Source organism: Electrona antarctica (genome assembly GCF_951216825.1).
Source record: "Electrona antarctica genome assembly, chromosome: 24".
Classification (NCBI taxonomy): domain Eukaryota; kingdom Metazoa; phylum Chordata; class Actinopteri; order Myctophiformes; family Myctophidae; genus Electrona; species Electrona antarctica.
The window spans coordinates 17,654,611-17,672,110 of NC_136803.1; the positions used below are offsets into that span (position 1 = coordinate 17,654,611).

General features: G+C 46.8%; 1 protein-coding gene across 4 annotated transcripts in view; it reads left to right on the forward strand.

Moving 5' to 3' along the window:
• Window positions 1-17,500, forward strand: part of LOC306917336 (receptor tyrosine-protein kinase erbB-4-like) — a 467,869-nt gene that overhangs the window by 165,448 nt on the left and 284,921 nt on the right. For all 4 annotated transcript variants that reach the window (XM_079495511.1, XM_079495513.1, XM_079495512.1 and 1 more), the window contains exon 2: window positions 11,575-11,726. In XM_079495511.1, the coding sequence (XP_079351637.1) occupies window positions 11,575-11,726 (152 nt within the window). The remainder of the gene's footprint in view (window positions 1-11,574; window positions 11,727-17,500) is intronic.

The following is a 17,500-nucleotide window of genomic DNA, read 5'->3' on the forward strand; positions in this document are numbered from 1 at the left end:
ATTCTTGGGGTTCTTGACATGAAATGGTTTTAGAACCACTCATATATGGAAACATAGGTTTTTCAGAAAACTCGCATGATTTTGAAGACATTTTGTAGAATCTGCATGAATCAGGCCCCAATGGGTTAAACCAAATGAATGAGCATCCTGCCAGCCTTGTTTGTAGACTCACACGTGCACGCGCATGCATGCACGCACGCACGGATTGCACGCACGCCGTTGCACATTTTCTACGTCTTATAATATAAAAGACTGGGTCCCCAAAAATGTTGCCTGTCTCTGATATTTTCCTTTTTTTCTTTTTTCTGTTCTTATTTTTTTTTTGCGTGTGGGATTCTTCAGTGCTGTCTGTCCGTTGATGTGAAACGTCCTTTTTATCCCCGAAATTACTCTCCGCTAACAAAGCCCAGCGTCGAGCGAGTTCATATTTTTTTCCCCGTTTTTTTGCCGGACTCAAAATGCTGTGGAATGAACAAGTAATTCCAACATGAGCTGCTGGAGGGTTTTTCGACAATAACTTGTCTCCCTTGTCTCCTCGGGCTGCTGGAGTCAGTGTAGACGGTCATTTTAGGCACACAATATTAACTGTCACATTCAGTGTCACTTATTGAGTCCGCGGGTGTGCAGTGAATTCTGTACATGATGACCGTTGTATTACTGTACTATTATGTACAGTATGTTGTAATGCGTATTGTACTCTGCCACTCATGTGGACTCTGGATTATAACGCTGGATTCTAACGCTGGACCCCTCACGGGTCCATTCGGTTCCATTTGTACTCTCAGAGTTAAATTAACATTGATTTTACAATATAAATTGGGGTCCCAGAGATGGAAATGACGTTAAAATGGGCTTCCGTATCGCTTAATGCATGTCAAACTGGGGCTCCTTGAAATGAAAACGGTTGAAAGTGATCATGGATGCTCCGATCAGGTTTTTTGGGGCCGATCCCAGAGTCACCGATTGTTTTTCTCATGATCGGCCGATACCGATATGGCCGATACCGATCTTGTGTGTAAGAGGCAAATTTGAATATTCCCAAAAGTATTATAATGATGTCAAAAACTCAAAACCCACGTCAAAGAATGTTTAGGCCTGTCACAAAAATGCAAAATGATATTACACTATATATCTGATTGACATTTATACCACTTAAATAGTGTAAAAGATCGGTTTCTCTAGATAGGGTAAATTGCCGATCACCGATCGGAGTGAATATCGGCCAATACGGCCGATCTCCGATCGATGGCCGATTATCAGAGCATCTCCTAAAGTGACTGCTACAAATGGGGGTCCGCAGGCTAATACATGTCAATTTGGGGGTCCTTGACATGAAACAGTTTGAGAACCACTGGTATAGGTGACCAGCCCAAGCCTCATCGATAAGAAAGGCTCACATGTGAAACCTTCAGTGGGTTGTATTTGTGGTTGATGTTTTCCGTGCAGTGCTCTGAGCCTAGCTATAAGACCCAGGGCTCAGGTAAAGATATACCTGGCATGCTGTGTCAGCATTATTATCCTTTATTTATTCATTTGTTTTACAAATCAAGTCAAATCCTTATTTGAACGTATGTACCGCCGTGCCCGTTTCTATACAAATTCTCTCCCAAAGCCTCGATGTTGGATTGAATCACATAATAAACTATAGCCTGATCTGGCTTTTCCTCTCCGCTGTAGTTCTGAACTGTGTTTGATTGGGTGGTGGTTGATTTTCTTTTTACCTAGAGAAGAAAAGGTGAGAGTGCGTGCGTGCGTGCGTGCGTGCGTGCGTGCGTGCGTGCGTGCGTGCGTGCGTGCGTGCGTGTGTGTGTGCGTGCGATGGAGAGAGAGAGAGAGAGAGAGACAGAGGTGGAGATGATGAGTCTTGTCATGCTGGGTAAAAGCCATCCTCTATTGTTGCGCTCAGAGCATCCCAGAGGCTGTAGAAGCCAGGTGTGTGGGCAGGGAGTCAGCCTAGGCCGTGGGCTGTGTTGTGGTGTGTTGTTGTGTTCGTGTGTGTGCATGTGCGTGCGTGTGCGTGCGTGTGAGAGGAGGGACACGGATAGATGAGTTTCTCTGGGAAGGAATTGTGGATGAGAGCACAGGTGTTCAGCCTAGCTTATGAGAGAGAGGGAGAGAGAAAGAAAGTGTGTACACATGCAAATGTGTGTACCTGTGGTGTCATTGCATTACCAGCAGTTATAATCTATTCATACTGTATACTGTATTGTACTTGATTCATTGAATAGGACCACAATGGAAACAGGCCCTCATGCCTTTTTTGTGTGACTTTTAGCGTGACTCGTGTAATTGTACCGCCGTACTGCAATTTGTTAATAAAGTAATCATAAAGTAATCTTGTTGGCGAAAGGGCCTTTCTGTGTGGAGTTTGCATGTTCTCCCCGTGTCCCCTAGGGTATAGGTACCCTCACAAAAAACATGCAGTAATCCTGGTATCTAAACTACCTCCCCCTGGCTAGCCGGGGGCGCCTGATGGAGGGGAAAGGAACTGGTCGGAATAACGTGTTCCTTCCACGCGCTACGTCCTACCGGGGAAACTCTCCCCTGTCAGGTGAAAAGAAGCAGCTTGGACTCCTCATGCATAGAAGGAAGCATGAGGTCAGTCCCCCCCCCCCCCCCCCCACCCAGGATTACATTAGATAATTGACACTGGGTGAAAAACTGGGTTGCAAAATCGTGGGATAAAAAACATTAGAACAATAAAAAAAATAAAGTAATCTTGTGTGTGGATGGAGATGTCGACTATTAAACTAAGTAGTTGAATGGGCTCATAATCAATAAATCTTCACGCATCACTTTTTTAAATCCATTTATCCAACCCGGCATGCAGCAAAGTTACATAACTCCTTGTTCTGTTCATTGAAGAAAACGAAAACAGAATTGATAAAAGCAATCCTGGTCATGAATACTGTTTCTGTGTTTTGTTTCAAATAATCTAATTTATTATTGAAAATCCAGTTCAAACAAAGCACAGCAAAGTGATCCCACAGCAGGTCATTAACAGAACCTCGCAGGCACTCCAGACGTAACGGGAGGATGAATACAATAGAAAGCCTTTATTAGGCCTGGGCGGTTAGCTCAACCGTCTGGGCACCTCGGCTGCTGAGCCAGCCTGACGGCGTGCCGCGGGTTCGACTCCCGATCCCGACGACCTTTGTCGCGTGTCTTCCCCCCCATCTCTCTCCCCCATTTCCTGTCAGTCTACCATTTCCTGTCAGTCTACTATCAATCTATCAATAAATTGATATTATGTATATATATATATATTATATACAGGCCTGCACATAACTGGTACGCCAGTGCGCATGCGTCGTCAAAAAGTTTGGTACACGACAGATCAAAGGCATGCCAAGCGCATTTGCGTAGCGACAGCTGAGGCAGGAATGTAGAAATCCCTCCTCCTGACATAACATTCAGCTGAGCTGAGCCAGGCACCCCAACGTGCCTTAACGTCCTGACAGTACTACTTAGAAATAAAACTAGTGTTGACTAATCATTACTGAGTGGTGATTATTTTGAAGAAGTCAGATAGAGGACGTCCGTTTCGATTGTAAACATTGAAAGTGAAAGGGAAAGTTGTTTTGATTCCGTTCAGAGCGACCATATTAAATATGAAAACCATGCATGTGTCTCTTAATTCTTTCTTTCCCATGTCCGTATTTACTGTATACGGACACTAGGTGGCGTCATATCCCAGGTCCGCATATGTACGTACCCCAGCGTATACTCCGTCTATATAATGGTTGAGTCCAACTGCAGCGTTTAACATTGGTCCGGTTCCTATGGCAACGCCCCACCGCTCCAACTATGGGATTGAAAATATAATCACGGCGTAAAGCAGTTGAAAGGAGGATTTTCAAACCTCCATAAGTCGGGGCGGGAAAACTCTGTCTTTTAAAGTGAACGCGTATGGTGGCACCTGCAGGAACTGGGGTTTACTGTATACTAACAGTTAGCCGCAATAAATGAGTTAAACAATGGACCCACGTTATTGGGTTTGGAATGACCTAAACATAGTACAGCTCACAGCTGCAGCATTAGTCGAGTAATTCATTGTATCTGTGTTTAGGAACGATACAGTGGGAGTGTGTGAGCTGCTAACAAACGTCCTTCTGCTGCTAAACAAATACAAATACTGTCTGTTACTCTGTGTAGCTTTGCATCTTTGTATCTGCCCGTCCTTGCTGTGCGCACCAAGCTACATAGACAGGTGCTCCTCTGAGGACTAGACCACAATAATAATGTGCACCCCTGATTACATACAAATAATAAAGGTCAACCAAGATTCTCCAGCGCTTGCTGGAGAATGTACGTGTGCCCACCCCTCTAGACCAGAACGCACGCTGGCTGGGCCAGGCTATCGAGCGCCAAGCTGCTGCTGGAGAAAAGAAAGAAATCAATGTTACTGCTATAACTCCACAGGCTCTACACAAAAAAAAATAGGGATGCACTGAATATTCGCCCACCAAAACTATATATTCAGCCGAATAGTGGCAAAAAAACCCCGAAACCGAATAGTCAAAGAACCTACTGTGACACACACAAGAGCACACACTCAGAGTCGAGGTAGTACAACACTTGCTGCAGTTTAAGAGCGACGCATTGTAATGTAGCTGGTGTTATCAGTGGGAGAAGTGGGCTGGGAGAGGATTAAGTTGTAATTCAATTTGAAGGGATTCCATTCAGTCAGTTTGGGCTGGAAAGCCAACTTGATGGAATAAGCCATGAAGAGAGAAACTGGGTTATGCAGCAGGGATATGTCTCTCTGTTTTTGCACGGGCGCACGCACGCACGCACGCACGCACGGGCGCACGCACGCACGCACGCACGCACGCACGCACGCACGCACGCACGCACGCACGCACGCATGGAGAAATAGAAACAGACTTTGCTTGCATCATTGTCTATGCCTCGATCTGCCTTTGTTTCTATTTCCACCATGCTTTTTTGAAAAATTGTGAAAATGTAGTACAAATCTTTGAATATATATTCTTTCAGAGTGAACGTTTTTAACTCAAATCCTTGCTTCTGGGGGGGTCCCTGGAACAACATATTTTCAGATGGGGGTCGGCGGTCAATTTCAAATATTTTTGGGGGTCCTTGACATGAAAATGTTTGAGCACCACTGACATAGAAACGTAGGTTTTTCTGAAAACCGTCATGATTTAGAAGACATTTTGTGGAATCGAACGTACTGTAGGTCTAAAATGGGTTAATAAAACCGGATAGCTACAATTCTAGAGTATGTGCATGGCATAGACCGTATCACATCACATCCTAGAGTATGTGCATGGCATAGACCGTATCACATCACATCTGTCAGTTTGAAACCCAAACCAGTCTTTCCTCCATGTGGATAAAGCCTGAGGTCAGAGCAGTGGTTCTCAAAGTGTGGCCCAGGGACCCTCAGGAGGCCTTGAGAGGATTGCAAATGAACTGTTAAAGAAGGAGTGCCTAATACATGATCATCAGCTGGCATTATTATTATATAAGGAGGAAGAATGTTTTTTAAAAAGTGTACAGTAATCACGATCGCCTCGAGAGTGTTTTGGCTACATCTAGCTACTTCAGCCACATCCGGGATAACATCCGGTACGTCGCTAAATGGGCTCCGCTGCTATAAATCGCTGGGCGCTATATGATTTAATGGATTAAATAACCCCGGGTGTTCGGGGTGTTAACAGGGCTGTAACTCTGAGAGAGTACAAATTGAGTCAGATGGACCTGTGAGCCACCCGTCGACGTCTCTAATATACGGCAACCTTCCCCGTGTTTCTTCACTAGTCCGATCCAGAAAAGCTGCTACAGAGCTGATCATGAGGTTATTACCTTCCCTTCTTCTCTGGAGTTCTGCCTCAAAGCAGACCAGAGGTATAGAAAACTGCCGTTCCCTGATGTCATCGCTATAGGGACACAAACATGCATCAGTAAGCATGGAACTGGGGGATGGGGCATGAATGAAGGACCGTCCGGGAAGTCTGACGTGGCATTGTGTGAAATCCATGATCTCGACCGCGGTTGAAAAATTATGATGAATGATGATGTTATACAGCCGGGGGTCTTTGAAATAAAAATGTTTGAGAAACAGCGGTGGGTTAGAGAGTATATGGCCATGATCCATGGCCACATCCTCCCATGCAGCCTGTTGCTGGACGTATTGTTGTGGTTCTCATTAGGCCCATAGAGTGAGTCCTCTCTACTGTATGTGTGTTCAGTAAGAGGACTGAGTATTATCAGTGCATCGTCATCGTCTCCCGTCCATAACACTCGTCACCATAGTGACTGAAACAAGCTGCCTGTGTATGTATTGTACTGAGGCCATTAGTATATCACTGTCTGTCTGTCTGTCTGTCTGTCTGTCTGTCTGTCTGTTCATTTCTGACCCCCCCCCACCCCCTCCATATATCTCCATCTTTCCATTCCTGCATTATTCTATCTCTCTCTCTCTCTCTCTCTCTCTCTCTCTCTCTCTCTCTCTCGGTCTCTCTCGGTTTCTGCCCTCGCTCGTTCTCTATCTCACTCTTAATTCCTTTTCATTTACCGCATCAACCACCCCCCCCCCCCCCCCTCTCCACTTCCCATCTGTCTCATCCCTGCATTCATCTCTACGCCCATCTCTCTCTCTCTCTCTCTCTCTGTGTGTGTGAGGTTGTGTTCAATAAAAGAGGTGAGCCAATAGGCTGGCCGGCAGTGCTTTGTTGGAGCAGTGACACCACTGTACAGATAGTGGGCCTATTGTCCCCCTTGGCAGAGCCCCCATATTACACATACACACATGCACGCACGCACACACTCACGCACACACACACACACACATGCACCCAGACACATACACAAATGCTTGCAATCCCCCCCCACACACACACACACACACACACGCACCCATGCACCGACTACAGCAAAGAAGCACACTAGCACTTGCACACACACACACACACGCATGCACACAAGCAGGCGCACATCCAACTGAGAGTTCACAACTCTTGTGCGTATATGTATGCGCACGCACGCACGCACGCACGCACGCACGCACGCACGCACGCACGCACGCACGCACGCACGCACGCACGCACGCACGCACGCACGCACGCACGCACGCACGCACGCACGCACGCACGCACTTCACAGTTGTCAAGTAGACGTGCCCTCTTTGCCACCCCGCACATCAAGAGGGAAAAAGGAAACTGCTCAGCATGTTGGGGGGAGGGGGAGGGGGAGAGAGAAGAGATAGAGAGAGAGAGAGGTGCTATAGAGAGAGAGAGAGAGAGAGAGAGAGAGAGGCGCACTATAGAGAGAGTGAGAGAGAGAGAGCGAGAGAGAGAGAGGGAGGGAGGCGCAAGTAATCAGGATGAATTGTACAAGATGGAACGGAGAAGTGAGAGAGAGTGTCATCTCATCCATGATAGTGTCAGAGCTCTGGGTTGTGTGTGGAAGGAAGAGACGGTTGATGTGACGAGATGGAGAGAAATATAGAAGACAGACACATGACTGACTGACTGACTGACTGACTGACTGACTGACTGACTGACTGACTGACTGACACATAACTGACAGATAAAAGCAACAGTCAGAGAGAGAGAGATGAGAAGGAGAGGACATGAGGGACATTTGACAGACACTTGGAGCGTGCTCTATAGTCTAGGGGAGCACAGAGCAGAGTGTACACTACAGAGTGTACACTACAGTGAGCTGGTGTGAATGCTCATGTCCTCACATGTCATCACCACCACTCATGCACACATCTGACCTATATGACCTTATACTCAGTTGGGGACATTTTGTTTCTGTTCCCTATATACTACGAAGGAAAGGCTAATTTTTAGTTAAAACCACCTAAACACTGAACTGAACTTTCAGTGTTCAACTGAACTTGCTATCTATAGGCCTACGTCCGTTTTTCACTGCACAGTACACCAAGTGCTATATGTCTTGTGCCACCCCTTATCCCCGAACTGATTGTCTCCACCAGGCCGAAGGCATGGGGAGAGAGAGTATGTTTTCATTCAAATAAGATCTGGTTGCAAAAGGGGTGAAGTGGCCCTTTAAGGCCCTTGCAGATGAATGAGAAAATATAAAACAAACAAAGCAAAACACTTGTCCCTCACACTGACTATTTCCTCCAAATTCTACTATACTTGTGTGGGCATGCATGCACCCACACACACACACACACACACACACACACACACACACACACACACACACACACACACACACACACACACACACACGCGCACACACGCACAAGCACGTCTCAGTAATGGGTTATTATTACCTACTTCCACTCGCACGTCCTAAAATAAATTGCAGGAATCAAACTGGATTTGATTTCATAAAATGACCCACAGTCACAGCCACTCGAATTTGCAAATAGGTGTGCAAGATGTCACAGAGAAGCAATGTGTTCGCTCAAAAATTGCATTTTCATCATCCATTTTGCGCGCACGCACGCACACACGCACGCACGCACGCACGCACACACGTCCGGGGAGTGTTGTATTATAATGATTGTATGTAGTGATACTGACAGGAGCCAGATGGTAGTAGGGTGGTGGAGAGTGTGTGTGTGTGTGTGTGTGTGTGTGTGTGTGTGTGTGTGTGTGTGTGTGTGTGTGTGTGTGTGTGTGTGTGTGTGTGTGTGTGTGTGTGTGTGTGTGTGTGTGTGTGTGTGTGTGTGTGTGTGTGTGTGTGTGTGTGTGTGTGTGTGTGTGTGTGTGTGTGTGTGTGTGTGTGTGTGCGTGCGTGCGTGCGTGCGTGCGTGCGTGCGTGCGTGCGTGCGTGCGTGCGTGCGTGCGTGCGTGCGTGCGTGCGTGCGTGCGTGCGTGCGTGCGTGCGTGCGTGCGTGCGTGCGTGCGTGCGTGCGTGCGTGCGTGCACGTGCGTGCGTGCGTGGAACATAAGAGCCATAGGGGCAGTCTGTGTATAAGTTGGGTGGAAATAGGTCGGGCTAATTACATGCAATGTTCGGATGACGGACTAACGCGTCCACACACACACACACACACAGGGTCCCCAGAACCCACTTTGAGAACCGCTGGTGTAATCTCTGATGGCTCTACCAGCACCCACCCCCTCCCCCCACGCACGCTCGCTCGCACGCTCACACACACTCACACACCCACCATTATAAAGGTCATCCGGCCCCGATTTGAAATTGAGTGTCTCTGTCAAACAGAAACATTGTATCTCCATATTTCATATTTAGTTTTTGTCTACACAAATGCATATGCTTTGTTTTACACAAGTTTTTTTATGTGCATGTCTGTGGGTTTCCACAAATATTTATCCAATGAAAAGTATTACCAAGAAAGAGCTTGTGACCATGCATAGGATCCATTGGAACAAAGAATGTCTTTCTTCATATAGTTTCATGAAAAGCAACGGTATTGCATGTATTGAACATACAAGGTTTTCAGCCGACGTCGACGACACATTACGCGGCATGCCCTTGACAGAACCAGACTGTAGGTCACCCGCATCGGAGGAAACGATGGGAAAATGATAGAGTCCTCCTGTGTACGCCTCTTTACCACACTGTCCACGAGTGTCCATAACCTCCCCCCACTCACTCACTCCTATAGTCACAAGGGTCCATTTAAGGTCCATCCTTACACGGTTAGCAGTTAAATTAACACTCTCAAATTGCTCCGCCCGCACCGGATTTGACCCTTAACCCATTCTGAACGGGAACCCCTTTTGGTGTTTTAGGCATCATGTTATACTTTAGCTATTGAAAAATAGCAGATCTACAAGCTCATAGCGCGGCACCGAGTGCCGCGCTATGAACTTGTAGGTCTGATATTTTTTGAAAATTAATGAAAATGTGTTGCAAATCTTTGAATATATATTCTTTCAGAGCGAACGTTTTTTACTCAAGTCTTTGCTTCTGGTGGGCGTCCCTGGAACAACATATTTTCAGATGGGGGTCGGCGGCCAATTACATATATTTTTGGAGGTCCTTGACATGAAAATGTTTGAGAACGACTGACATAGAAACATTCAGCATTTTAGAAGGCATTTGTAGAATTGTTCTCAGGTCTAAATGGGTTAATCGACGAGGGCGAAGTCTCTTTTCAGTAACCCTGCGTAACCGCTCCATCCCAATTCCTCTTTATTCCCTCACCTCCGCCCTCCGTCCGTGGGCACATCTGCCCCGCTGTCGTCTCCACACTTTATTTCCTTTTCCGTTTGAACCGAGCGTTCCACGCTGTCTCCCTTCCTCCTGCACGACTATTCCGTTTCTTCTGTCTGACTTTCGCGAGGTCTTCTCATATTTTGGTCGATACTGCCTCCCCTTCGTTTTCCTTGTTGTTGGCCCTTACATGTCTTATCCTTACATCTTTCTTACATGTCTTATTGTCTATTCCTTATACATTGAAGTTGTTTGAACCAGTGATCCCACTCCGTCTTTCTCTCATGACATGTGTGAGAAATATACATCAGATACTGTATGCTAGTGTATGCATCTGACCATTGGTGCTATAAGAGTGGTTCCCAAAGTGGAGTCCGGGGACCCCCAGGGGTCCTTGAGGTCCACAGCTAAATGATCGTTTGGAACCAAATGGACCCTTATGGGTCTGTAACTCAGAGAGTGCACAAATGGAACCAAACGGACCCGTCTCAGAGTTAAATGAACATTGATCTTACAATATCAATTGGGGTTTCAGTGATAGAAATGCAATCAAATGGGGGACCGTAGCCTGTTGCATATCAAACTGTTGGATACAGCAGTCGTTCTCATACTTTTAAATAGTAGATCTGCAAGCTTGTAGATGTGCTATTTTCAAATAGCCAATGTATACAGTACAGTCTTGAAATGGTTACGCTGACCCAAACAGGTCTGGAGGGGCTGAACAAAACAAAAACATTTTAGCACTATTTTAGTTTTATACTGATAAAAAAAGACCTTAAGACTTGCCCACGTCCTGAGCACGCTGTGGTTTAAGACGTGTGACGTGGAATCAAACTGGATTTGATTTCATAAAATGACCCACTGTCGCAGCCACTCCAATTTCCAAATAGGTGTGCAAGATGTCACAGAGAAGCAATGTGTTCGCTCAAAAATTGCATTTTCATCATCCATTTTGCGCACGCACGCACGCACGCACGCACGCACGCACGCACGCACTCACGCACGCACGCACGTCCGGGGAGTGTTGTATTATAATGATTGTATGTAGTGATACTGACAGTATGTTCAGATGTGCTATTTTCAAATAGCCAATGTATACAGTACAGTCTTGAAATGGTTACGCTGACCCAAACAGGTCTGGAGGGGCTGAACAAAACAAAAACATTTTAGCACTATTTTAGTTTTATACTGATAAAAAAAGACCTTAAGACTTGCCCACGTCCTGAGCACGCTGTGGTTTAAGACGTGTGACGTGTGTGGATGTCCTGGGCATCAGAAGTGTTAACACATTTTGCTCAGGGGGACCCCCTGGAACCCCCTTGGGGACCCCTACCGTATGACCCCACTTTGAGAACCACACTCGGAACTTGAACATTGTTCGACACTATGAAAACCAAACTCTCTCTCTCTCTCTCTCTCTCTCTCCCTCTCTCGTCCGTGCAGTGTGCCCCGGCACAGAGAACAAGCTGAGCACGCTGTCGGACCTGGACCAGCAGTACCGCACGCTGAAGAAGCGCTACGAGAACTGCGAGGTGGTCATGGGCAACCTGGAGATCACCAGCATCGACCGCAACCGCAACCTGTCCTTCCTCAAGGTAAGAACCACACCCACTCACCAGACCTGGATTCTGTTTAGCTTTGTACGCTTGCGTTGTTGCGTCACTCTTCAACAGACCTGGAGGAGAACTGTGTTGATCCAGGCAACAATGCCTGCGTTCCTCGCTTCACGTTTGCAAGGCCTTTTAGCTGTGCATTCTGTTGGCACTGGCGCCTCAGCACCGGAGCCAATGGTGGCATGGAATCCGTTGATGTGTTAAGATGTCAGGTCCATGTCCCCAAGATCACAGGTTCAATTCCCCCAGTGTGGGTGTTTACGTCTCTCTTCTTATTTCGTTTTTGACTCCAATGCATGTCTTGACAATTTTATGTCGGTGTGTCAGGTTGGAGGACGAACTAGGAATGTAATGGCGCTGCCATGTTCCCTGTAGTTTAGGGACTCCATACTCCCTCCCAGGGGCGCAGATAGCATTTTATAACTGGGTGGACATATTTGGGGCCTATCTGCGCTCGCGAAAAATTTCACTTTTGCGCATAATTACGCAGATTTTCCGCGTTTTTTTTAGCGGATTTCACGGCAAAACACTGCCAACACAGCAAAACACATGCAGCCACGGTACATGGCTTTTTTTTTGGAGGGGATAATCCCCCCTCCTCATGAAACTGAGGGGGTCGATCCCCCCCCCCCCCCCCCCCTATCTGCGCGCCTGCTCCCTCCCATTTGCTCGGGTTTAGGGTTATTGCAGCGTGCAAATTGGAAACACCTGCTGATCAATTAACCCCGCCACTGCTTCCTGTGATTCACTCCCCCGGCTCCACCCCCCCCCCCCCCCCCCACAGCACTCTTTAATTTGAGTGAGATTTCACCGAAGTGATGAATCTGCTTCCTCGCTCCCTGCAGATGCCAATGGTCCATAATTGCTTATGTGCGATCTGAGATGTTGTTGTTGGTCCACCCACCGAGGAGACATGGATATAAGGACAGACGGCTTAGTTAGTTTGCTTCATTTTTTTTGTATACTAGTCCACACCCGGACGGGACGTGAGCAGGGTTTAAAATGTGCTATATGACTCAATTCACCGACTCAATTCACCGCACGCACGCACGCACGCACGCACGCACGCACGCACGCACGCACGCACGCACGCACGCACACACTGAAGTTGGAAGCTCCAACTTCCTTGTGATTCACAGAGAGAGAGAGAGAGATAGAGAGCTGGCTCGCCTTGTTTCTCAACTCTCAAAGACTTTCATGATGTGTCCTACTTTCTGACCCGTGCTGAGGTAGCACATGAAGGGCTAGCTACGCTCTGCTCCGTTACGTCAATGAGTAAACAATGTCGATTGTAGAAGCTAGCGCTATATTAGCAGGCAAGAGATAACACAATGTGGGTGCGGACAATGTGCGTGTCTGTCAATGTTCGTGCTAGTGATCCATTCCAAGAAGACGTATTGGGAGGGAGAATGCACTGGATAACTACACATTAACACAATCAGCGCCGGGATTTCTTTCAAAATAGCAGCTCGAGGTGCCGTGCAGATATGGCAGCTTTTACTCTGAAAGCAACCCGACCCCCCCCCCCCCCCCCCCCCCTTCCGTTCCGTACAAAAATCGTGAGGAATAATGTAGCTTGCTTACCTCGCTATGATTACGATACAGTCGCTGGATAATCCCTCACGTTCATATTTTGAACAAGAGGCATGTTGAAGTCAGAAATGAAGAGCTTAGTATATCCATCTGGTCAAAACCATGGAGAGCTCCCTAGATTAGGAGATACGAGGGATTCTTTCTGAGCGGTAAACAAGTAAGTGAACGGCAGCGCGCATGCGCGAACAGCAAGGAGTATGGTGCAGAAGGAGAGGCCAAGCCCCCCCCCCAAAAAAATAAATAAACCCTGAATATTTTTCTTTTGATATTCGTTTGATATCAATGAAAATCCATCGGTTGGATTAGCTATGACGTTTCCACACGTGGGTTAAAACCGTACATTGTTAATAGTTGCATAAATGTATTCACGTTCCTGTATTCTTGTATTACGGTTCAATTATAGCTATAACCCTTTTTTGCTTTAAATTGTGCACACCCCCACAATGAAAATCCTGGCCATGCCACTGCTAGAGGGGGGGGGGGGGGGGGGGGGTTTGGAGGGAGCCCAGTGTTGATCCCTGGGGGACTCCAGCTCCATGTTTCACACAAACGAGTCAATTCTTTACACACTCAAGTAATAATCTGGATTTTAGTGCAGGCGGATTTATAATGTACAGCAGTGGTTCTCTTCTCAGAGGGTGGTCCTGCTGGGACCCTCGGGCTTCCTTGAAGGGGTTCCAAATGGACCCTTCTGCAACTCTGAAAGCGTACAAATGGAACCAAATGGAACCCTATATGTAAGGCGTGTATAGTATACGCTGTCAGAGTTTATGGGGCCGGCCCTTGAAATTATAAAGTTTGAGAGCCACTGATGTTACGGTGGTTGTATCATGACATACATTTTGAACATTGCTTGTGGGAGCTGCACTGAGAGGCAGAGTGGAGTGGTGGTTGGCTCCCCGCTGTGATGCTGTGGGAACTTAACGCATTTTGGGCGGGAACCCCTTTTGGTGTTTCAAGCATTATGTTATACTTTTAGCTATTGAAAAATAGCAGATCTACAAGCTCATAGCGCGGCACCGAGTGCCGCGCTATGAACTTGTAGGTCTGCTATTTTTGAAAAATCGTAAAAATGTGGTGCAAATCTTTGAATATATGATTCTTTCAAAGTGAATGTTTTTAACTCCGGTCTAAATGCATTAAGCACGGTGGAATATTATATAATTACGCTATACGGTAATGCAACGTGCAGCGCATGCGTCTGTGAGCAGCCAGTGTTACTACGGTAATGCAACGTGCAGCGCATGCGTCTGTGAGCAGCCAGTGTTACTACGGTAATGCAACGTGCAGCGCATGCGTCTGTGAGCAGCCAGTGTTACTACGGTAATGCAACGTGCAGCGCATGCGTCTGTGAGCAGCCAGTGTTACTACGGTAATGCAACGTGCAGCGCATGCGTCTGTGAGCAGCCAGTGTTACTACGGTAATGCAACGTGCAGCGCATGCGTCTGTGAGCAGCCAGTGTTACTACGGTAATGCAACGTGCAGCGCATGCGTCTGTGAGCAGCCAGTGTTACTACGGTAATGCAACGTGCAGCGCATGCGTCTGTGAGCAGCCAGTGTTACTACGGTAATGCAACGTGCAGCGCATGCGTCTGTGAGCAGCCAGTGTTACTGCGGGGCAAATGAATGGCGTTGGGGCTCCTCACACAATGAACATAAAACACCACAAGCCCATTCCCACAGGGCGCACGTGTGTGTGTGTGTGTGTGTGTGTGTGTGTGTGTGTGTGTGTGTGTGTGTGTGCGCTCGTGTGTGTACGCGTGTGTCCACAAATAGGCATATCGTTGCTGTTGGGCAGAAACCTTGTACCTCCATATTTCAACTTTTTAATGTTTTTCCCTAAATTATTTTTTTTTAATTTACTACGAATGCCCCACTTCGTCATACAACAGTGGTGCGCGAAGGGTGCGAGAATGGACCGATCTGCACGCTTGTCGATTTTCACTAATTTATTTTAAAACGTTTTAAATGAGAAAAAAAAATGTAAGGGTTTTGGACATACACGGTTTACACTCGACTATAACGACAAATACTGTATTGTGCATACATCAATCCCAGAGATTCTGTGTGTGTGTGTGTGTGAGCGTGCTGTGCTGTGATTGGGTCTGTTATCTATATGTGTGTGTGTGTGCACGCGCTTGCGTGTGTGCGTGAGCGTATGCATGTGCCACGTGCCATTTCTTTATAGCCCGCTTGCCACCGGCGACCCCTTCCCCATCATTCCCCTCCTGCTGCGTAATGAAGTGAGGTGTGCTCTAATTACCGTGCCAGCGCTCCCAAATGAACACCATAAACAGTCCCATCAGGCCCAGCGTCATTAGCGCAACAATTAGGCATCTGGGAAGGGAGGGGTGGAGGGGGGGGGGGGGGGGGGGGGGGGGGGTGCTTGGAGGTATTGCCGTTGCCATAGAGACTCTATTGGCCCCCCCCCTGGGGGATGGGATAGATCCCGTCAGCCGCTATATATATCGAACAAGGAAGTGTTTCTTTCGTTATTATGAATAGATGGACGACGGCTATAGACGGACATATATATATATATATATAATATATATATATATATATATAATGAATGAAAGGGTTTTTTGAGCAATGAAGGAGGCCGAAACGTTGTATATGTTTTTTTCTGCCACGGTGTGCAGACTTTCTCCTTCTTTTTCAGTGTATTTCTTTTGTTCGAGCTCCCGTTGAATTTACTGGGATGTGCGTCACTAAGGTGTTTTGAGCACCCATCCATTAGCTGGTTGTGGATGAAGATGGAGAAGAAATAAACTAAAACATACGAGCTAATGGATGCATTAGGTGAGTCATTTATTTGGACATCAGACATGGATAGACAACATCCACTCAACTCATTTAAAAAATTAAATAAAATAAAATAAAACGTTTTTCCCCTCTGGTGAAAAGCTGGAATTTGCGCGATGGCAGGCTCTCAGTCAAATCTGGTCACATGCAGTATAGCAGATCTACAAGCTCAAAACGTGTCACTTTGCCGCTTTGATGACCAGACAGTGGCCTTGTGGTTAGAGTGTCCGCCCTGAAACTGGGAGGTCGGGGTTCGATCCCCGGCCGGGTCACACCAAAGACTGTAAAAATGGGACCCAATGCCTCCCTGCTTGGCACTCGGCATCAAAGGGTTGGATTGGGGGTCAAATCTACTAATCAAATGATTCCCGAGCGCGGCGCACGCTGCAGCTCACCGCTCCTTGGCTGCGGCTCACTGCTCCAAGAGATGGGTCAAATGCGGAGAACAAATTTCACTGCGGTAACGTGTGTGACAAATCGTATGACTTTGACTTTGACTTTGACTTTGTTTCAAGCGTGTGGATCTGGTAGACTTGTGATGCTTTTGTGTGATGCTTTAGTATTTGTAGGGCAGTGGTTCCCAAAGTGGGGTCCGGGGACCCCCAAGGGGTCCTTGAGGGAGTTCCAGGGGGTCCCCAGCTAAATGATATAGTTAGAAACCAAATGGACCTTTATGGGTCTGTAACTCTGAGTGTACAAATGGAACCAAATGCACGGGTCCATTTGGTTCAATTTTGTACACTCTCAGAGTTAAATTAACATTGAGTATACAATATAAATTGGGCGTCCCAGAGATAGAAATGCCATTAAATGGGGGTCCATAGACTAATGCATGTCAAACGGGTTGAGAATCACTGCTAGAGCCGTAAAAATCTTCTCTTATGGGAGGTCCCTGGCGCATCGTTTCAAATGGGGGTCTGAGGGCTAATTAGTGTCAATTTGGGGGTCCTTGACATGAAAAAGTTTGGGAATGGGAACCACTGATAAAAAGTTATAAATGATGGTTTCTGCCCAACAGCAGCGTGAGTCCTGTCACATTCAGGTGTGTACTTTACGTCAGGGGTATAGGCAACCTTGGGCACGGGTGGGGAGATCGATCACTGGCACACTGGCATAAGTGAGAGAGAGAGAGGTTTCTTTTAAAATGAATCACTCAAACATTATTTGCCAGTTAAATTAGGTCCACTCACATCTATCCAGCAGCACATAATTCTACATTTATTCAAACTAACTCTAACTCTGACTTGGAGGGAGTCTGGGAGATATAGGCAGGTTATTGCTCTGTTTGATTGATTGATTGATTGAAGAATTTATTAACAGTTTGCAGAATTACAGTACATTTCAAGCACAAACTCAA